Raw genomic sequence first — 23,405 nt, 5'->3', positions numbered from 1 at the left:
TGCAGGAATGGATGTTTAATAATAAATGAAATGAAGTTGAGCAGACAAAACATGAAATATCTCAGGTTCATCCTGTCTGCAATCAAATAAAAGTCAAAGTAAATTGAAGAAACTCTGTGTTATTTATTATTTGCATTTTCCATTCTGTCCCAACCTTTTCTGATTTGGGGTTGTATAAAAGAAAGTACGCTTCTAAAGATGCAAGCGTCTGTCATGTAAAAAGCTAACATGACCTTTCCAAACCATCTAAACAAACTTGCCCAGAGGACATGTAACGAGATTTGAGCGCCCATTACTGTTTTAATTCTCCTGTTAATACTTCTTTATCATTACACATACTTTCTTTTTCTCCCCCTTTAGCGCATCCAATTATTCAATTTGCATCGTGCTTCCTCTCTGTCTATGCCAAACCCTGCCCTGACCGAGGAGATCGAAGCCAACCCATATCCCCTCCGACACATGAGCAGCAAGCCGGATGCCTTTTTCCACCCACACATTGATGAGTTTGGCGCCACCCAGCGTTGCATGCGGAGAGACACACCCTAAGGGCACTCTTCCTCATCCCTGTGCAGGCGCCTCTAATCAGCCGACAGAAGTCGTAATCGCATTCTGACAGAGAGAGACCCACATCCGGTTCTTTGTCCCGCCCCCCAACTGAGCAACCGGCCAATCGTTGCTCATACAGCCGCCCAGCGTCGAACCGGGGAAGCAGAGCTGGATTCGATACCATGTATCTGGAATCCAGCCCTGGTTGCAGCGTGTGTTTTTAACGCTGCGCCACCTGAGTGGCCTACACATACTTTCTTGGTATTGTGACAGAAAAATAGTATTTAATAGAATTTCTGGGCAGTGTGGCATAATTTGACCTCTCAACAAGAAAGCACCGTCTCGAACCCTTGTTTCCTGACCGAGGCTAGCAGAGGTCGTAATTGCATCAGTCATAAGGAATCATCTAGCATTGCCACCCTCAGATGCGCCAATCAGTGTCCGTAGAAGTGCCCAACCTGCCGGTAACAGAGTTGAGATTTAAACACACAAGTGTAAGATGTCAGCAATGGTGTTTTAGCATGTTTTACCGTTGCGCCATTCTGGTCAGGGTTGTGGTAGGTCCGGTTTCCCCAGGATCACTGGCGGAATGCAGTAACACACCCTGGACATGAAGTGTATAGATCCCAGTGGGAGTGGGCTAGTGTAATTTACCACGCTGCCACCAACTCGACACGTTTTTGCTACTCGACCAACTCGACGCCCTTCTTGGAGAAATTTGTACCCTTAAACTCGATGTTTTCCTTAAATTCACCTTTTAAAAATAAATAAGTAAATAAATAAATGTATTACATTTAGAATGAACAATGAACAGTCGGAGCGCCCAGGTGGCACAGCGGGATATTCCGCTAGCTCACCAGCACCGAGTTTCTGAACTCCCCAGTTCGAAGCTCGGTGTTGCCACCGGCCAGCTGGGCACCATCTGTCGGGCATAATTGGCAGTGCCTGCAGCCGATACTAATTGGTCACCGTATCTGCAGGGTGGGGGCCGGACTATGTGTGGGTGGGTGGGTCCTCATACGCTGTGTAAGGGCGTATGATGATGTCCGTGCAGAAAGCACGGGCGAGAAGAGGAGGGCTGTACACGTGTGAAAAAGGCGTGGGCGGCGGCGTGCTCTCCTTGGATGCGATCTGGCATCTCTCAGCAGCGGAAGACAAGAATTGAGTGCGCAAATTGGGAGGAAAATGGTGAGAAAATGCATTAAAAAAACAAAAGAAAAAAAAACAATGAACAGTCGCTTTGTTCAGCGCTCTGCTTGATTGGTGCAGTGAAACGTCATCAAAGTGCGTGTGTGAGACGAACCTGCATTATAGCTGGGGGTTCTGAGAAATTGTGAGAATCACCTTTTCCGAGTTTAAAACACTTACCGTAAAAAAAAGCTTAATGTGACTTAATGTACTAAAAGAATGACAGGAACACTAAACTTCCCTTAATTATTACTGCTAATAAGTTCTCTCCACTAATGGAATTCCTCACTTGTTGTTTTAGTACAATAAGTCTAAATAAAAACACTGAAATACAATTGAAAAACAGTTAAAAAATAATATTAAAATACAATAAAATCTGCACTTTACCTTTACTTCTTTATTGTTTCCTTACGCTTCCTGATTGTGGAGATGCTTGATTTTGGAATACCATATTCTGTTCAGTAAAGGCAGTGCACAAAACTTGGAAAAAAAGTGGAAAAGCGCAAAAGCTGAACTCACTAAGGAATGTGGAATGTGGTATTCCAAGATCAAGCATCTCCACGATTAAAAAGCATAAAGAAGTAAAGGTAAAAGAGCAGGTTTCAAAAATAACCCCATTATTTTACATTAGCCTAAAATACACTGGCCAAAAAAAGTCACCACCTGGATTTAACTAAGCAAATAGGTAAGAGCCTCCCATTGGATAATTACTGCATGGGTGATTATGTTTCAGCTGGCAACAAGTTATTTAACCCTAACTGATGCAGTGAGTAGCTTCTCATTTGTTAAACAACCATGTCGAAAGACACATCCTGTGGTCGTGGAAAAGATGTTAATCTGTTTCAGAAGGGTCAAATTATTGGCATGCATCAAGCAGAGAAAACACCTAAAGAGATTGCTGAAACTACTAAAATCAGGTTAAGAACTGTCCAACACATTATTAAAAAGTGGAAGGACAGTGGGGAAACATCATCTTCGAGGAAGGAATGTGGTCGGAAAAAAATCTTGAATGATCATGATCGGCGATCACTTAAACGTTTGGTGAAATCAAATGGTAGAAAAACTACAGTAGAACTCAGGGATGTTTAATAGTGAAAGTAAGAGCATTTCCACACGCACAATTTGAAGGGAACTTAAGGGATTGGGACTAAACAGCTGTGTAGCCTTAAGAAAACCACTCGTCAGTGAGGCTAACCGGCAAAAACGGCTTCAATTTGCTAGGGAGCATAAAGATTGGACTCTGGAGCAATGGAAGAAGGTCATGTGGTCTGATGAGTCCAGATTTACCCTGTTCCAGAGTGATGGGTGCATCAGGGTAAGAAGAGAGGCGGCTGAAGTGATGCACCCATCATGCCTAGTGCCTACTGTACAAGCCTGTGGGGGCAGTGCTATGATCTGGGGTTGCTGCAGTTGGTCAGGTCTAGGTTCAGCAATGTTATGTGCCCAAAGAATGAGGTCAGCTGACTACCTGAATATACTGAACCACCAGGTCATTCCATCAATGGATTTTTTCTTCCCTGCTGGCACGGGCATATTCCAAGGTGACAATGCCAGGATTCATCAGGCTCAAATTGTGAAAGAGTGGTTCAGGGAGCATGAGACATCATTTTCACACATGGACTGGCCACCACAGAGTCCAGACCTGAACCCCATTGAGAATCTTTGGGATGTGCTGGAGAAAACAGCAGTGGTCCAAATCTCCCATCATCAATACAAGATCTTGGGGAAAAATTAATGCAACTCCGGACAAAAATAAATGTTGTGACATTGCAGAAGCTTGTGGAAATGATGCCACAGTGAATGCGTGCCGTAATCAAAGCGGTCCAACGAAATATTAGTGTGTGTGACCTTTTTTTTTGGCCAGGCAGTGTATATGCAGTTCCACGGGTCCATGGAACGCATTGACAGGTTTCCCATACATCCTTAGGGGAAAGAATACCTTGAAACTCAACGTCTTTTAAAGTCAACACCAGTCCCAGAACCAATCGTCGTCGAGTTTGAAGGTACCACTGTAATATTTTTATTAAAAGCATTATTTGACTTAAAGTTCCTTCTTTTGTAAACAATTTACAGCAATGATAAACGTCATGAAATACCTTTCAGCTTCTAATGTTAGAATGATTTACAAAACACTTTAGAAGTTTAAGGACTGATGAAGGAATGCATGAACACACTTTCGGCAGGTAAGATCAGTGCAATTTTACAGAACTGACCACAATAAGCAACACACACAAACCCCAAGGCACATGTGCACGTTTACGCTGGAATGTACCGGACTACCAAGGACGAGTTGTTGTAGACTAATTTCTCTTGAGATAAACTAGAGAACCAGGTTGGAGATTTCAGCTTCAAGTTGGGTAGGAGGGCGGCACGGTGGGTAGCACTGTCGCCTCACAGCAAGAAGGTTCTGGGTTCAATCCGGGCCCTTTCTGTGCGGAGTTTGCATGTTCTCTCCATGTCTGCGTGGGTTTCCTCCGGGAGCTCCGGTTTCCTCCCACAGTCCAAAAACATGCAGTCAGGTTAATTGGAGACACTGAATTGCACTATAGGTGAATGGGGGTGTGTATGTGTGTCTGCCCTGCGATGGACTGGCGCCCCGTCCAGGGTGTTACTGTGTGCCTTGCGCCTATTGAAATGCTAGAATAGGTTCCAGCACTCCCCCCGCGACCCTTACTGGATAAGTGAGTTGGGTGGGAACAAAGTCAAATCAATTGCATAAGCTAATTACATCTTTGGAGACATGTAAAGAAATAGAGGATTAACAGTTCATAATCTGGCAGATTTTTACCCTCCTTATTTTATCCGGGCTTAGAACCGACACTAAGAGCACACTGACAAGTGCACCTTTCAATGGCTAGGCTGTTCTGCCAAACACCCACCCCCATTCCTCAGACATAGCAAATCGTGCGTGTAGACACCCACCTAGAGACCAGCCAAAAGCACATTTTGCCACTGCGCCACAAGACAGCCCTCATCGCTGATACCATAACAGGTTCCATTACGATTATAATAGAAAAAGAATGTGTTATATATATTTCATCCTTCTAGGTTTTCAATTATGGTTTCACTTTAATCATGTGCTAGAAAATTAAACATATACCATTAAAATACAGAATTCAGTCATCAACATCCATAAATACAAAAATGTCTCTTTGTGTTTCTACTTGTTCCCAGGGTTTATTTAGCTTAGGTCCATCTTAATACTTCCTGGTTCAGTCTGTGAGAAATACTCATCTCGGTGTAGTGGTGCAAACTTCACGTCAGCCCTTCTCTCCGACAGGTGCTAAAGCTCATCACGCTGACTGCCTGTAGAAACAGATGAACACTTCTGAAAATATCTGCAATAGCAACATCCTTAGTTGGAGAACTTGCTGAAGATCAAATATTCACTATACACCAATCAGCCTGAAAAATGTGCATGATCATGCCTGTTATGTAACACCGGTACATGTGAGGGTATAGGATCTGTTACATTTTGAACTGACTGTAGTTTTTCATTGTTCGCATGTTGTTTGCAGACCTTGAATTCAGCTCTACTTACCATATAGAAGCACTTTGTAGTTCTACAATTACTGACTGTAGTCCATCTGTTTCTCTACATACTTTTTAGCCTGCTTTCACCCTGTTCTTTAATGGTCAGGACCACCACAGGAACACCACAGAGCAGGTATTATTTGGGTGGTGGATCATTCTCAGCCCTGCAGCTACAATGACATGGTGGTGGTGTGTTAGTGTGTGTTGTGTGGTATGAGTGGATCAGACACAGCGGTGCTGCTGAAGTTTTTAAATAAAGCATGCAGAGAAACAGATGGACTACAGTCAGTAACTGTAGAACTACAAAGTGCTTCTACATGGTAAGTGGAGCTGATAAAATAGACAGTGAGTGTAGAGACAAGGAGGTGGTTTTAATGTTATGGCTGATCGATGTACGATGCAATTTTGCTGATTTAAATATTTACTTCAAAAAGATAGTACAACTCTACCTTATTCAATGCGATGGCTGTGCCTGTTTTCTCCGAGCACATCACAGAAATTCGTATTTCAATATCAGTTACAGTTAGTCGTAAATCATAAACGGTACTTGCTTTTGATATAGATGAGAACAGAAAACGTTACTTCGCAGAGCCCAGTAGAGGCAAAAGTATATCAGTTGCTAAGTTCGCCAGTTTAGGATACTCTGCTTTGACAGACAGCAAAAACTATTGATGTAGATTGCTTATCTGTATCGATGGTATCGGAATGGACGGTCTTGCTAGTGGAGTCCTCGGCTGAAACAACGCAGTCATTGTTTTTGTCACCGATTTATCTTCACTGTTAGCCCTATTTTTTAATATACATATTTTGTTTATGCATTTTCTCCCTTTTCGCGCGTCCAGTTGCCTGATAGCGTCATGCTTCCTCTCCACCAATGCAGATCCCTGCTCTGATTAAGGAGAACGAAGCTAAACCACGCCCCCTCCAACACGTTGGCAGCATGCCGTATGCATCTTATCACCTACACTTTGACGAGTGCAGTGCAGCTCAGCACTGTGTACGGAGATACACACCCTAAGAGCACTCTTTTCTCATCTCTGTGCAGGCGCCATCGATCAGCCAGCAGAGGTCATAATTACATTAGTTGTGAGAAAGAGACCCTATCCAGCTTAATCCCACCCATATCTGAACAACAGGCCAATTCGTTGTTCATGTGGCCGCTCAGCCTAGCCGGTAGGCAGAGCTGACATTCGATACAATGTATTTGAGATCCGCTCTGGTTCCAGCGTGTGTTTTACCGCTGCGCCACCTGAGCGGCCGTTAGCCCTATTTTTAAGTTTTGCTAGCCAACGGTCCTTTTTCAGACTGAGCAGGATAGACATGAATGTGTGTGGTCAGCGAGACTAATCAAATACACCCCCTGTGGATGAAAGATGAATTGCTTTAGTTTTAGAAGTACAAAAATCTCGGTAGTTACTGGTTACACAAGATTCATCAGTTCACAAGTTTAATGTCAAACACAGTCATGGACAATTTTGTATCTCCAATTCACCTCACTTGCATGTCTTTGGACTGTGGGAGAAAACCGAAGCTCCCAGAGGAAACCCACGGAGACACAGGTAGAACATGCAAACTCCAAACAGAAAGGACCAGACCGCCCCACCTGGGGATCAAACCCAGGACCTTCTTGCCTTGAGGCGAGAGTTCTACCCACTGAGCCACCTGTATCTTGTATGAAGAACTACGCTAATCACCATCCAGCCTTCCCATCCTCAAACACACCTAATTGTGTTTGTGTGGACGCCCGACCAGGTCGGTGGCTCTCCTGAGATTCAAACTCACGTGTTTATGCACCCTGTAATGGCGTCTTTTTTTAACTGCTGTGCTACCCAAGCGCCCCATCACTCTTGAAGGCCGACTTGTGTTGCTAACACAGATGATGATGATAAGAAAATGACTTTTTTTGTTCCTCAGGCTCACCTGTGTGTGGTTTTGATGAAGCAGATGAGGCTTGGTCTTTCTTCTGCTCTTGTACCCGTTTCATGAGCTGCTTAATCTGGCTGTCGTACTGGGACCATTCGGATACGATTCGAACAGCAGCACTAAGCTTTGGCTCCTTAGTCTTTGGGTTATTACACTGTGGAGAATTGAAATACAGAGAAGATTCATCAGTCACTGCACAGAAATGCTATGCTGCAAAAATAGCTGCAACCAAGGAGCCATTTGGAGACTTCTTTCATTTCCTGGCTAAAGAAAAGCCATTTTTATTCATGCACTGAAACTGGTACTTTAACTGACCCCGTTCAACCTTCTCTCCCTCAAACACAGCCAATTGTGTTTGTGTGGACGCCTGGTCGGTGGCTCTGATGAGGATCAAACTTGCAAGTTCCAACATGCCTTAGTAGTGTGCTGGAGAATTAGACTGCTGTGCCACCCGAGCACCCAAACATACACTGCCAGGCCAAAAAAAGGTCACACACTCTAATATTTGGTTGGACCGCCTTTAGCTTTGATTATGGCACTCATTCGCTGTGGCATCGTTTCCACAAGCTTCTGCAATGTCACAACATTTATTTTTGTCCAGAGTTGCATACATTTTTCCCCAAGATCTTGTATTGATGATGGGAGATTTGGACCACTGCGCAAAGTCTTCTCCAGCACATCCCAAAGATTCTCAATGGGTTCAGGTCTGGACTCTGGTGGCCAATCCATGTGTTAAAATGATGTCTCATGCTCCCTGAACCACTCTTTCACAATTTGAGCCCGATGAATCCTGGCATTGTCATCTTGGAATATGCCCGTGCCAGCAGGGAAGAAAAAATCCATTGATGGAATAACCTGGTCGTTCAGTATATTCAGGTAGTCAGCTGACCTAATTCTTTGGGCACATAACGTTGCTTGTACGGTAGGCACTAGGCATGATGGGTGCATCACTTCAGCCGCCTCTCTTCTTACCCTGATGCACCCATCACTCTGGAACAGGGTAAATCTGGACTCATCAGACCACATGACCTTCTTCCATCGCTCCAGAAGCCAATCTTTATGCTCCCTAGCAAATTGAAGCCGTTTTTGCCGGTTAGCCTCACTGACAAGTGGTTTTCTTAAGGCTACACAGCTGTTTAGTCCCAATCCCTTGAGTTCCCTTCACATTGTGTGTGTGGAAATGCTTTTACTTTCACTATTAAACATATCACCAAACGTTTAAGTGATCGCCGATCACGATCATTCAAGATTTTTTTCCGACCACATTCCTTCCTCGAAGATGATGTTTCCCCACTGTCTTTCCACTTTTTAATAATGCGTTGGACAGTTCTTAACCCGATTTTAGTAGTTTCAGCAATCTCCTTAGGTGTTTTCTCTGCTTGATGCATGCCAATAATTTGACCCTTCTGAAACAGATTAACATATTTTCCACGACCACAGGATGTGTCTTTCGACATGGTTGTTTAACAAATGAGAAGCTACTCACTGCATCAGTTAGGGTTAAATAACTTCTTGCCAGCTAAAACAATCACCCATGCAGTAATTATCCAATTATTTATCCAATTATCCTATTTACCTATTTGCTTACTTAAATCCAGGTGGTGACCTTTTTTTTTGGCTAGGCAGTGTATTTTATCTCATGATGTTCCCAGCCTTAAACTTTCCTGTTCTAACTGTTTTGGAAAGTGCTACCAATGTCATTTGTTTAAAAATAAAACTGATAAGGTGAAACATATTTACCTTAAATATTTACATTAAACAGTCTTTTCTGTATTTATTTTCCATTTAACATCCTGTCTAAACTGTTCTGCAGGTGTGAAGCAGTGCCCTCCTGGGTGCATGAGCATGTGCCTCTTTTTGTACTATACTGTAGATCTTACCTGGTTTAAGAGAACATTGGGTACATTCTGTAAATGAAACATTATGAAATGTACAAGCACACATACCAGGTCAATCGTCTTCGCAGTGGTCTTGGAGGCATCATCACACCAAGTCTCACACCAAAGCCATTCTTGCGGAAGTGACTTGATAGCCACTTGATGAATCATATTGTTAGGAAGGTCCTGCCAATATCATACAGCATAGGAAATAACCCAATTACATCCCAGTTAATATTAGGAAATGTCTAAACCAGTTAAAGAACTTGGAGCTTGGTGTGTACTGACCTGGTCCAGATTGGAAAGACTATTGGGATCTTGGCTTAAGGCTTGGTACTGGCCACGAAGACGATCTCCTGCTGCAATCTTCCTGAACTTCTTCAGGTCTACTACATACAAGGCACTGCAATGGCAGAGGAGACCTTTATACTATAAATCAGTGAACTAAGAAAAGTTTATACATTCCTTCAGAGAGATCAGTGACACAAAACCTGGGTGTTAGTACCATAACAATAATAGTCAAAATAAAATAATTACTTGATTATCATTCACTCATGGGGCATTTGTTTATATAAATAATGTCATTCTGGCCCTTTTGGCTTGAAGGTGGATGAAGGGTGCGAGTTCCTGTGCAGGGGGGCATGACATTATGAGATTTTTTTACTTCTAAAACTAAAGCGATTAATTTTTTACCCACAGGAGACATATTTGATTAGTCTTGCTGACCACGCACGCACACATGTTTAATGTTATCCAGTTCAGTCTGAAAAAGGACGTTGGCTAGCAAAACTTAAAAATAGGGCTAACAGTGAAGATAAATCAGTGACAAAAACAATGACTGCTGTTATAGGACATGGATGTGTGTGTGTGTGTGTGTGTCTTTAAGAGACGTGTATAGTGGGAGATGCTCTGTTCACAATATCGCTATAAGTGATTTAGGAGTCGATTTGTATGAAGCGAAGCGTAAGTTTCTCTTCTCAGTCATCTTTCCGTTTTACTGTTATTAATGAATGCTGCAGTTTCAAATAAACACCAGCTACTACAGAACACCTTGTGTGACAGAGTACCCTGAACTAGCAAACTTAGCAATTGATGTACTTTTGCTTCGACTTGGCTCCGTGAAGTAACGTGTTCTGCTATCAAAAGCAAGTACTGCTTACGATATACGACTAGCTGTAACTGATATTGAACCACGAATTTCTATAATGTGCTCGCAGAATAGGCTCAGCCGTCGCACTGAATAAGACATAGCTGCATTATCTTTTTGAAGTAAAGCGTATGTATGATGTGCACAACGTTAAATATATAATTTTATATTACAATATAATATTACATAAGTTGATGGGGCTGTATGGGGAGGGATTGCGGGGGTTTTGGTTGGGGGGGACAAGTTAAATGTCGAAAAAAAGGTCCAAAAAGGTTGAAAACCCCTGCTTTAGAATTCAGTCCAGACAGTGGAGCTAAAAGAACTTCATCAAACTGCACACTTCAGTGATAGATAGTATGTTAAACTGTTACACCTTGAATGGTATAGCTACACACAGCACATATAATGTGGTCTGGAATGCAGTAAAAAAATGACATGAAGAAATGACCAAATAACAACAGTTGAGTGTGAAGTCATGTCTGTCAGGTGAGATCAGTGCAATAAAAATAAATTATAGCCGTTCAGGTGGCGCAGCGGTAAAACACACGCTGTTCACCAGAGCTGAGATCTCGAATACATCGTATCGAATCTCGGCTCTGCTTTGCCGGCTGAGGGTGAGCGGCTACATGGACAACGATTGGCCTGTTGTTCAGATAAGGGGCGGTTGTCTCAGACTAGTGCGATTACGACCTTTGCTGGCTGGTTGGTGGGGCCTGCACGGAGATGGGGAAGGAGTGCGGTAGAGGGTGTGGCCCTCCCTCCGTGCACAGCGCTGTACTGCACTGCGCTCGTCAAGTGTAGGTGATAAGATGTTCGATTGCTGTGCACGTTTCGGAGGGGGCGTGGAGCAGCCTAGTCCTTCCCAATCAGGAGCAGGGACCAGCATTAGTGAGAGGATGATTGACGGGTAGAAATTGGATGCGCTAAAGTGGGAGAAAAAGGGGTAAAAAATAAATAAATAAATAAATAAATAAATAAATTATATACACCAATCAGCCATAACATTAAAACCACCTACACACACTGTCCATTTTATCAGCTCCATTTAACAGCAGAAGACCACCACAGGTTTCACTTCTGACTACAGTGGGTACAGGGGTTTCTAATCCTGGAACATCATCCAGCCTTAAAGTTAACACTGATGGTCAATGCAGCTTAAAGGTTCTAAGTATAAAAACACTCTTGACCTGATATGGTACTTCCTGTGACCCAGATGAGAAGCCCAATAACCAGTCTTCCAGAAACGGTAGCCGTCCATTTCACTACGACTGTCACAGAATGGTGTGTATCCATAGGGGGCGCCTTCCAGGTCCAAATCCCTCAGTTCTTTCAGGTCTGCCCTGACGATCTAAATGAAAAGTAAATAAAGAGTTCAGTTAATACAATCGCTAAAGAAACAAAGTCACAGTGCATATGATTATAAATTACAAAGTACGTTACATAGCCACTCTCAACTCTATATTAAGCAATGAATCAATTTTTGCAACTTGAACACACCATGACCTTTTCATTCCAGTGCATCACTAAAACAGTGATAAATTACATTTATCTTTCATGAACAACCAACTTGTCACAGTTCCTTTGTGACTCCTGGGGGAATTTTGGTTGGAAGGTTTTTCTGATTTCAGGAAAATACATACAATCCCAAATCAGAAAAAGTTGGGGCAGTATGAAAAATGCAAATAAAATAAAAATGCAGTGTTCCTTACATTTACTTTGACTTTTATTTGATTGCAGACAGTTTAAACCTGAAATATTTCATGTTTTGTCTGCTCAACTTCATTTCATTTGTTAATATACAGTACATCCATTCCTGCATTTCAGCCCTGCAACACATTCCAAAAAAAATTGAGACAGGGACCATTTAGGGCTAGCAATGAGATGAAAAAACTAAATAATGATGTGATTCCAAACAGGTGATGTCAACAGGTGATTGTAATTATGATTTGGTACAAAAGCAGCATCCAGGAAAGGCTGAGTCTTTGATGAGCAAAGATGATCAGATGATCTCCAGTTTGTCAACAAATGTGTGAGAAAATTATTAAAACGTTTAAAAACAATGTACCTCAAATAAAGATTGGAAAGGATTTGCATATTTCCCCCTCTACAGTGCATAATATCATTAAACAATTCAAAGCATCAAGAACCACCACTTAACAATAGCTGATATAACCACATGGGTGAGGGATTACTTTGGCAAACCTTTATCAAGTACTACAATACTGAGTTACATGCACAAATGCCACTTCAAACTTTACTGTGCAAAAAAGAAGCCTTATGTTAACCATGTCCAGAAGTGGCGTCGACCTCCCTGGGCCCAGAGGCATCTAGGAAGGACCATCACACAGTGGAAACGTGTATTGTTGTCAGATAAATCAGCATTCCAGGTCTTTTTTTGGAAAAAATGGACGCTGTGTGCTCTGGACCAAAGACGAAAAGGACCATCCAGACTGTTATCAGCAACAAGTCCAAAATCCAGGGTCTGTCATGGTATGGGGCTGTGTCAGTGCCATTGGCAAAGGTCATTTACACTTCTGTGATGGCAGATTTAATGCAGAAAAGTACATTGAGATCTTAAAGCAACATATGCTGCCTTCAAGACGTCATCTTTTTGCATTTTTCAACAAGACAATGCAAAACCACATGCTGCATACATTACAAAGGCATGGCTGCAGAAGAAGAGGGTACGGGTACTGGATTGGCCTGCCTGCAGTCCTGACCTGTCCTAAATAGAGAATGTGTGGAGAATTTTGAAACGAAAAATGCAACGACGACCCCGTACTGTTGCACATCTTAAGACGTGTTTGCAGGAAGAATGGAACAAAATAAAAGCTGAAACACTAAATCACTTGGTATCCTCGGTGCTAAACCGTCTTTTAAGTGTGGTGAAAAGGAATGGCAATATTACAAAGTGGTAAATGGAATGTGTTGCAGGCCTGAAATGCAGGAATGGATGTTTATTAATAAATTAAAAGAAGAAACTCTGTGTTTTTTTTATTATGTGCACTTTTCATGCTTTTTCTGATTTGGGGTTGTAGATAGATTCAACTTTATTGTCATTGCTCAGTACATGTACAAGGCAACAAAATGCAGTTGACCTTTCCTGACAGATACATTTCAATACCTTTGGTTATTTTTGAGAATTTATTCTGACCAGAGCATTGTGTGCTCCATGTTGAGTTCTTTTTAGGTGATGTTTAGATTTACCAGATTGACAGTAACCAAATCTGAGTGTCTAGTCTAATTAAGCCCAATTATTAATTCAATTTCTGTAATTGTCTGATTGGGTAACTATGAGGATGAAAGCCTGTACTGTCTCAGAGAAGCTTATAAGAAATTTGCCATAAGAATCTTCTACCTGCAAAACATTGCTGATACATTTTTTATTTAATCCAAGCATCCAAAAAAGCCTCATTCTAGTTAAATTTTTCAAACCTCTGTAACAAATGGCACATTTGATTGTTTCCAGGCGCAGGAAGCAGCACCATGGTCAAGACCTCAATCTGTGTAATCTCACATCATCTGAGCTGACTCACCTGATCAGCATCTACAAAGATAATCTTATCCACTGCTAGAGGGAAGAGCACATCCAGGAAAAGGATCTTATAGCCCCAGATGATGCGCTGCTTCTCTGTTTGCTGGTGCAGCCAGCGCGGCCACTTATACTGCACCAGTTCATACTTGAAACCGTAGGCCTCAGCCATGTGAGGAATAGATTCCTACAACCACACACCAACAAGAAAGGAAATGTAAAAAAAACAGTGACAGGCACCAAGTCTCCTAGCAACATTTTATGTTCGAAAACTGCAATTTTACATAAATCAAACAAGATCTTCATGTTTAGTTCTCATGCAATGATTTTATTTGTGAACTAAAATCTGCTGATGGTTTTTCAATCTAAAATTGAGGTGACCAGGTGGCACAGCGGGATATTCCGCTAGCACACCAGCGCCGAGATTCTGAACTCCTTGGTTCGAAACTCGACGTTGCCACCGGTCGGCTGGGCGCCACCTAGCGGGCATAATTGGCAGTGCCTGCAGCAAATACGTTTCTGCTAGGGCGGGATGACCGGACTATGTGGGTGGGATCTTCAAACGCTGTGTAAGGACCCTAATTGGCAGATAGAGAGGCGCCTGTGCAGAACGCATGGGTGAAAAAGGATTCTGCTAAGGGCTGTGCGCGGGGCGGAGGCGTGAGCAGCAATATATACACCTCAACTGCAATCAGGGACCCCCCAGCAGCGGAAGACAAATTGGCTGCGCTAAATTGGGAGAAAATGCATAAATAAAATAGGAAAAAAATTATTTTTGGGCAGTTGTAGCCTAGTGGTTAAGGTACTGGACTAGTAATCAAAAGGTCGCTGGTTCAAGCCCCACCACTGCCAGGTTGCTACTGTTGGGCCCTTGAGCAAGGTCCTTAACCCTCAATTGCTTAGACAGTATACTGTCACAGTACTGTAAGTCGCTTTGGATAAAAGCATCTGCTACTTGCCAAAAATGTTAATGCAAGGTTACTTTTTCATTACAAGTGTACTAAATGTGTTTTTTTTACTCTACATTTATGAGATTTAAGTTCAAGTGGATCAAGGAAATACATTCATACGATATATTCATTCTTTTTCTTACGTCTTTATATTTCATAGTTTATTTTTATATACAACCAGTTTCCTGTGTACTCTGTTTCCCCTCTGTTTCTCAAATGTGATTGTTTTGCTGGCTGTGTTCACATGAAGTGCCTGCAGGTGGCAAACTAATGTTAACAAAAAACCTAAAGGTCTGTTTCATCCCTCTACATGAGCAATACCAAAGCAGTACACACAAAGAATTTGTACCTTAAAGGAAGGAGACAGGTAGTTTTTTAGGAACCAAAATTTGACAGGGGTTTTGGTGTGCTGGAGGACAGAGAGCATCATTATTCTGAAACGCAGAAAGTACAAGATGAAGGCGAGGAAAAAATGATGAGAGCCAAACAGCTGTGTGAGTGTGTGGGTGGCCTACCTCAGGAAGCGCTCATACAGATGTCCAGACGCCACCGAGAAGATGTTCAGCACATCCTCCTTTTTTGTATCTCCATCATCCCCATTCAAGCTACCTGTTATACTAAAACACACACATGCACCATGCACCCAATTTAGTGATCTTAGACAGCGGGAACATTTGCATAACATGTGAATACAAATCTCTGGGTGTTTTGCAGGCGTAATTAGTTTGATAGAACATTATGCTTAATTAGCTTAAAAGTGCCCGTCCAGCACACACACTGAACAAAGAGACACACAGCTGTGAACTGAACACATGGTCCATTTTTAATGCAGCTTAGTGATTTTCCACACAGATATTAAACCATCATCTTGACACATCTGACACAGCTGGAACCACCTGCTCATGTGCTTTCACTACTCTATAATTAAAATAAATGATAAAGAAATGAAAAATGTTAAACAAAGCAGGAAAATAAGCCCGCTGGGGGCAGCCCTACATTGTTTATAGCTGTAAATCATGACTGCTGACTGAGAAATGACAAACCCACGGACAAAAAACACATACCCACAGACAATGTGTAAAGAAGATCTGTGTCTCCTCCAGATGCACACGGAGAAGACATTTTTCTTTGTGATACAGCAGCAGCGTAACAGACAGCCTCGGGGGGAGGGGTGGGGATGGGGGGGGGGGGGGGGGGGACTGCTGACCACCTCATTTTTTAGAGCTTATGACTCAGAGTTTCTATACCCCATTCATCTCTGCATGTTGAGTCAAAGTAAACCAACAACCTATGAAATCAATAGTGACCTTTTCATACTTTAAAGAAATAAAAAATAAAATCCAGAAAATACAACCCCAAATCAGAAAAAGTTGGGACAGTATGGAAAATGCAAATAATAATAATTATAAAAAACACAGTTTCTTACATTTACTTTGACTTTTATTTCATTGCAGACAGGATGAACCTGATATATTTCATATTTCATTTATTAATAAATATCCAATCCTGCATTTCAGGCCTGAAACACATTTAAAAAAAAGTTGGGACAGTAATGCATTTACCACTTTGTAATGTTTCCATTCCTTTTCACCACACTTAAAAGACATTTTGGCACCGAAGATACCAAGTGATTTAGTGTTTCAGCTTTTATCTTGTCACATTCTTCCTGCAAACACGTCTTAAGATGTGCAACAATACGTGGGGTGTCATTGTCACATTTTTCATTTCAAAATTCTTCACACCATCCTGGATGCCCTAGAGAAGTCGACGCCGCTTCTGGACATGGTTAACATAAGGCTTCTTTTTTGCACAGTAAAGTTTTAAGTGACATTTGTGCATGTAACTCTGTATTGTAGTGCTGGACAAAAGTTTGCCAAAGTAATCCCTCACCCATGTGGTTATATCGGCTATTGCTGAGTGGTGCCCTTAAGCTTGCGCCCTTGGCCTTTACGCACTAAAATTCCTCCTGATTCCTTGAATCGTTTAATGATATTATGCACTGTAGAGGGAGAAATATGCAAATCCCTTCCAATCTTTCTTTGAGGTACATTGTTTTTAAACATTTCAATCATTTTCTCACGCATTTGTTGACAAACTGGAGATCCTCTGATCATCTTTGCTCATCAAAGACTCAGCCTTTCCTGAATGCTGCTTTTGTACCAAACCATGATTACAATCACCTGTTGACATCACCTGTTTGGAATCACATCATTATTGAGTTTTTTCACTAGACCTAAATTGCCCCCGTCTCAACTTTTTTTGAAATGTGTTGCAGGAATGGAGGTATATTAACAAATGAAATGAAGCTGAGCAGACAAAACATGAAATATCTTGGGTTTAAACTGTCTGCAATCAAATAAAAGCCTAAGTATATGTAAGCAACACTGCATTTTTATTTGCATTTTCCATACTGTCCCAACTTTTTCTGATTTGGGATTTTAGAATTATGTGGTCCAGGGTTTGAATTCCCAGCGATGCTATCAGCTGGTTAAGCATCTATATGCAGTTATGATTGGCTATGCCTGGGGGTTGAGGGATTTCTTAGGTCCTGTGATGGATTGGTGCCCTCTTCAAGGTGTAATACTGCAATGCGCTCAAAGATTTCAGGCAAAGCGGACCTGCCATGACCCTGACCAGGATAACGTGGTGATGAAAAATGAAAATTAAATCAAGTAATTATTAAATACATTGTATTTAGTGTAATTGTTTATCGTTCTTATTTTGTCTTCTAATATATGACAAAATTGCCAGCTATAGTCCTTGCAAACCAAAACAAACTGCCATAACCAAGCCTGTTAAAATGCTTTTAATAAGCAGGTACATTTTATTGCCACGCCAGCTGTTACCCACAAAATAAAAAACAACTGCAAATGAATCTTAACCCTTTAATGGTCTCAGCAAGAAAATAATGTTAAAAAAATTATTTATTTGCATTTCTTAGTTTCTTGGGACTATACTAACAACAAACAATTTATATACACTGATCAGCCATGACATTAAACCCACCTCCTTGTTTCTACACTCACTGTCCATGTTATCAGCTCCACTTCTACAATTACTGACTGTAGTCCATCTGTTTTTCTGCATGCTTTATTTAGCCTGCTTTCAGCCTGTTCTTCAATGGCCAGGACCCCCACAGGACCACCACAGAGTAGGTATTATTTGGGTGGTGGATTATTCTCAGCACTGCAGTGACACTGACATGGTGGTGGTGTGTTAGTGTGTGTTATGCTGGTATGAGTGGATCAGACACAGCAGCGCTGCTGGAGTTTTTAAATACCGTGTCCACTCACTGTCCACTCTATTAGACACTTCTACCTAGTTGGTCCACCTTGTAGATGTAAAGTCAGAGACGATCGCTCATCTATTGCTGCTGTTTGAGGTGGTCATCTTCTAGACCTTCATCAGTGGTCACAGGACGCTGCCCATGGGGAGCTGTTGGCTGGATGTTTTTGGTTGGTGGACTACTCTCAGTCCAGAAGTGACAGTGAGGTGTTTAAAAACTACATCAGCATTGCAAACAGTTGAGATGATCACAAAAATGATTCAACTTTCATGGATGATTTTTCAGCAGCTTCAAGCTGACAGAAATGTTAGAAAGGCTGTTTTATTTTAAAACCACAGTGTCATCTACTAAAATTTTTGAGTTAAACACACGCCAACCAAGGAGTAGATACTACACAAACAAGATTATTTAAATACAGCAAGTATTTAGACTCAAAGTAAGCTCAACCAAATAGTTGAGCAGACCATTAAAGGGATAAGAGTAAATATTTATACCATCATATTTCTATGAGTTATATTTATAAGTTTACCTTTTCTCCAAAGAATTCCACACACTTTTCAAAGTCAGCATTGAAGAGACAAAATTACAAAATTAACACAGTTGTTTATTAACTAACGTGAACACGCACACACACACACCCAGTGATAACACAATAAACACAATGAAAATGGCTGTGGTACATAATGGAAAGAAATAAATCCTATTAAAATCCATCAACCATGCACCAAATAGCAAGACCAATAAAAAATTCCACCAAAAAAAAAAAAAAAACTCCACTGAGAACACACTATCTCTCTAAACCTTGAAAACAGAATCAACTTATTCTGATAATACATCTGCAAACTTACCTTGATATGGAGTCCCACAAGCCTTTGCTTTCTGTATTTTCACTTAGAAGATCTTCGTTCAGTTTGTCAGGCTTTTTCTGAACCTAAAAGCCATAAACAAACATATCTTTGATATCTTGTGCTATTGACAGAGCTCAGATTTAATACATTACGTCTGAGTCTCTTGCTGTCTTTAAAAAACAATTAAAAACCCACCTTTTTACTAAGCACTTAAGCTGACTTGTACTTACTTACTAACTCACTTTCATTTCTTTCAAAAAAAAAAACAAAAACAAAAAAACCCAACAACATTTCAGCAGATTTGTGTTCTTGGACTGTTGTTCTACTTAAACTAGAGTAATGTAATGTTCACATGGAAGCACTTCTGTAAGTCGCTCTGGCTAAGAGCGTCTGCTAAATGCCGAAAATGTAAATGTAAATTACGTTGTATTTAATTGTTGTGTTTTTATTGTTTACATTGGACAAATAGGTGAGGCAAATTGCCCATAGGGACCATGTGAGTAGCCCACAGGGCATGTACTAAAAATAGCACTAGTGACTATAGAGCTCCGCCTAAAAATTGTATGTTGATGTTCTTTTTGAATCATTAATACTTGCGCATTGATGTAGATTTGAAAATGACAAAACTGAATATAAAATTTTAAAAACAAAAATGTTTTAAAATGTATGTATATATGAACTCTATTGTTTCTGGGGGTGAAGTTCTACATTGTGAGACAAGCAAGTGAGCGCAGCTACGATGAGAATAAGAAAGTCTTTTCAGTTGGCAATGATGATAATAGCACTGTTTTTAAGAAGAATGGTCCCGATGTAATCTCCACTCTCTCTCATGAGTACGATGGTTAGAAGAGTGTCGGCTATGTCCGGGATCTGGTTCTGTGCAGGTGGTTTAGCATCCAGTGTATATATATATGTATATATGTATATGTATATATATATATATATACAGTGTATACAGTATATATATACAGTGGTGCTTGAAAGTTTGTGAACCCTTTAGAATTTTCTATATTTCTGCATAAATATGACCTAAAACATCATCAGATTTTCACACAAGTCCTAAAAATAGATAAAGAGAACCCAGTTAAACAAATGAGACAAAAATATTGTACTTGGTCATTTATTTATTGAGGAAAACGATCCAATATTACATATTTGTGAGTGGCAAAAGTATGTGAACCTTTGCTTTCAGTATCTGGTGTGACCCCCCCTTTGCAGCAATAACTGCAACTAAACGTTTCCGGTAACTGTTGATCAGTCCTGCACACCGGCTTGGAGGAATCTTAGCCTCTTATTCCTCCGTACAGAACAGCTTCAACTCTGGGATGTTGGTGGGTTTCCTCACATTAACTGCTCGCTTCAGGTCCTTCCACAACATTTCGATTGGATTAAGGTTAGGACTTTGACTTGGCCATTCCAAAACATGAACTTTATTCTTCTTTAACCATTCTTTGTAGAACGACTTGTGTGCTTAGGGTCGTTGTCTTGCTGCATGACCCACCTTCTCTTGAGATTCAGTTCATGGACAGATGTCCTGACATTTTCCTTAAGAATTCTCTGATATAATTCAGAATTCATTGTTCCATCAATGATGGCAAGCCGTCCTGGCCCAGATGCAGCAAAACAGGCCCAAACCATGATACTACCATCACCATATTTCACAGATGGGATAGGGTTCTTATGCTGGAATGCAGTGTTTTCCTTTCTCCAAACGCTTTTCATTTAAACCAAAAAGTTCTATTTTGGTCTCATCCGTCCACAAAACATTCTTCCAATAGCCTTCTGGATTGTCCAAGTGATCTGTAGCAAACTGCAGACGAGCAGCAATGTTCTTTTTGGAGAGCAGTGGCTTTCTCCTTGCAACCCTGCCATGCAAACCATTGTTGTTCAGTGTTCTCCTGATGGTGGACTCATGAACATTAACATTAGCCAATGTGAGAGAGGCCTTCAGTTGCTTGGAAGTTACCCTGGGGTCCTTTGTGACCTCGCCGACTATTACACACCTTGCTCTTGGAGTGATCTTTGTTGGTCGACCACTCCTGGGGAGGGTAACAATGGTCTTGAATTTCCTCCATTTGTACACAATATGTCTGACTGTGGATTGGTGGAGTCCAAACTCTTTAGAGAAGGTTTTGTAACCTTTTCCAGCCTGATGAGCATCAACAACTCTTTTTCTGAGGTCCTCAGAAATCTCCTTTGTGCGTGCCATGATACACTACCACAAACGTGTTGTGAAGAGCAGACTTTGATATACTGTATATATATATACATATACATACATACATACATACATACATATATATATATACAGTGTATCACAAAAGTGAGTACACCCCTCACATTTCTGCAAATATTTCATTATATCTTTTCATGGGACAACACTATAGACATGAAACTTGGATATAACTTAGAGTAGTCAGTGTACAGCTTGTATAGCAGTGTAGATTTACTGTCTTCTGAAAATAACTCAACACACAGCCATTAATGTCTAAATAGCTGGCAACATAAGTGAGTACACCCCACAGTGAACATGTCCAAATTGTGCCCAAATGTGTCGTTGTCCCTCCCTGGTGTCATGTGTCAAGGTCCCAGGTGTAAATGGGGAGCAGGGCTGTTAAATTTGGTGTTTTGGGTACAATTCTCTCATACTGGCCACTGGATATTCAACATGGCACCTCATGGCAAAGAACTCTCTGAGGATGTGAGAAATAGAATTGTTGCTCTCCACAAAGATGGCCTGGGCTATAAGAAGATTGCTAACACCCTGAAACTGAGCTACAGCATGGTGGCCAAGGTCATACAGCGGTTTTCCAGGACAGGTTCCACTCGGAACAGGCTTCGCCAGGGTCGACCAAAGAAGTCGAGTCCACGTGTTCGGCGTGATATCCAGAGTTTGGCTTTAAAAAATAGACACATGAGTGCTGCCAGCATTGCTGCAGAGGTTGAAGACGTGGGAGGTCAGCCTGTCAGTGCTCAGACCATACGCCGCACACTGCATCAACTCAAAGTGAGTACACCCCTCACATTTCTGCAAATATTTTATTATATCTTTTCATGGGACAACACTATAGAAATAAAACTTGGATATAAGTTAGAGTAGTCAGTGTACAACTTGTATAGCAGTGTAGATTTACTGTCTTCTGAAAATAACTCAACACACAGCCATTAATGTCTAAATGGCTGGCAACATAAGTGAGTACACCCCACAGTGAACATGTCCAAATTGTGCCCAAAGTGTCAATATTTTGTGTGACCACCATTATTATCCAGCACTGCCTTAACCCTCCTGGGCATGGAATTCACCAGAGCTGCACAGGTTGCTACTGGAATCCTCTTCCACTCCTCCATGATGACATCACGGAGCTGGTGGATGTTAGACACCTTGAACTCCTCCACCTTCCACTTGAGGATGTGCCACAGGTGCTCAATTGGGTTTAGTCCATCACCTTTACCTTCAGCTTCCTCAGCAAGGCAGTTGTCATCTTGGAGGTTGTGTTTGGGGTCGTAATCCTGTTGGAAAACTGCCATGAGGCCCAGTTTTCGAAGGCAGGGGATCATGCTCTGTTTCAGAATGTCACAGTACATGTTGGAATTCATGTTTCCCTCAATGAACTGCAGCTCCCCAGTGCCAGCAACACTCATGCAGCCCAAGACCATGATGCTACCACCACCATGCTTGACTGTAGGCAAGATACAGTTGTCTTGGTACTTCTCACCAGGGCGCCGCCACACATGCTGGACACCATCTGAGCCAAACAAGTTTATCTTGGTCTCGTCAGACCACAGGGCATTCCAGTAATCCATGTTCTTGGACTGCTTGTCTTCAGCAAACTGTTTGCGGGCTTTCTTGTGCGTCAGCTTCCTTCTGGGGTGACGACCATGCAGACCGAGTTGATGCAGTGTGCGGCGTATGGTCTGAGCACTGACAGGCTGACCTCCCACGTCTTCAACCTCTGCAGCAATGCTGGCAGCACTCATGTGTCTATTTTTTAAAGCCAACCTCTGGATATGACGCCGAACACGTGGACTCAACTTCTTTGGTCGACCCTGGCAAAGCCTGTTCCGAGTGGAACCTGTCCTGGAAAACCGCTGTATGACCTTGGCCACCATGCTGTAGCTCAGTTTCAGGGTGTTAGCAATCTTCTTATAGCCCAGGCCATCTTTGTGGAGAGCAACAATTCTATTTCTCACATCCTCAGAGTGTTCTTTGCCATGAGGTGCCATGTTGAATATCCAGTGGCCAGTATGAGAGAATTGTACCCAAAACACCAAATTTAACAGCCCTGCCCCCCATTTACACCTGGGACCTTGACACATGACACCAGGGAGGGGCAACGACACATTTGGGCACAATTTGGACATGTTCACTGTGGGGTGTACTCACTTATGTTGCCAGGTATTTAGACATTAATGGCTGTGTGTTGAGTTATTTTCAGAAGACAGTAAATCTACACTGCTATACAAGTTGTACACTGACTACTCTAAGTTATATCCAAGTTTCATGTCTATAGTGTTGTCCCATGAAAAGATATAATGAAATATTTGCAGAAATGTGAGGGGTGTACTCACTTTTG

General features: G+C 41.6%; 1 protein-coding gene across 1 annotated transcript in view; it reads right to left on the bottom strand.

The window, feature by feature from the left end:
* Nucleotides 1-4,783: 4,783 nt before the first annotated feature.
* The window catches only part of uggt2 (UDP-glucose glycoprotein glucosyltransferase 2), a 76,430-nt gene continuing 57,808 nt past the window's right edge, over nt 4,784-23,405 (bottom strand). The window contains exons 32-40 of the mRNA XM_063005440.1: nt 18,832-18,914; nt 15,213-15,314; nt 15,047-15,131; nt 13,752-13,934; nt 11,403-11,563; nt 9,357-9,471; nt 9,138-9,254; nt 7,189-7,345; nt 4,784-5,040 (exon numbers count right to left, since the gene is read on the bottom strand). Of these exons, the coding sequence (XP_062861510.1) occupies nt 5,018-5,040; nt 7,189-7,345; nt 9,138-9,254; nt 9,357-9,471; nt 11,403-11,563; nt 13,752-13,934; nt 15,047-15,131; nt 15,213-15,314; nt 18,832-18,914 (1,026 nt within the window). The 3' untranslated portion in view covers nt 4,784-5,017. The remainder of the gene's footprint in view (nt 5,041-7,188; nt 7,346-9,137; nt 9,255-9,356; nt 9,472-11,402; nt 11,564-13,751; nt 13,935-15,046; nt 15,132-15,212; nt 15,315-18,831; nt 18,915-23,405) is intronic.

This window comes from Trichomycterus rosablanca, chromosome 12 (assembly GCF_030014385.1).
Source record: "Trichomycterus rosablanca isolate fTriRos1 chromosome 12, fTriRos1.hap1, whole genome shotgun sequence".
Lineage (NCBI taxonomy): Eukaryota > Metazoa > Chordata > Actinopteri > Siluriformes > Trichomycteridae > Trichomycterus > Trichomycterus rosablanca.
Note: the sequence above shows the minus strand (reverse complement) of the source record. Positions and strands in the feature narration are given on the sequence as shown.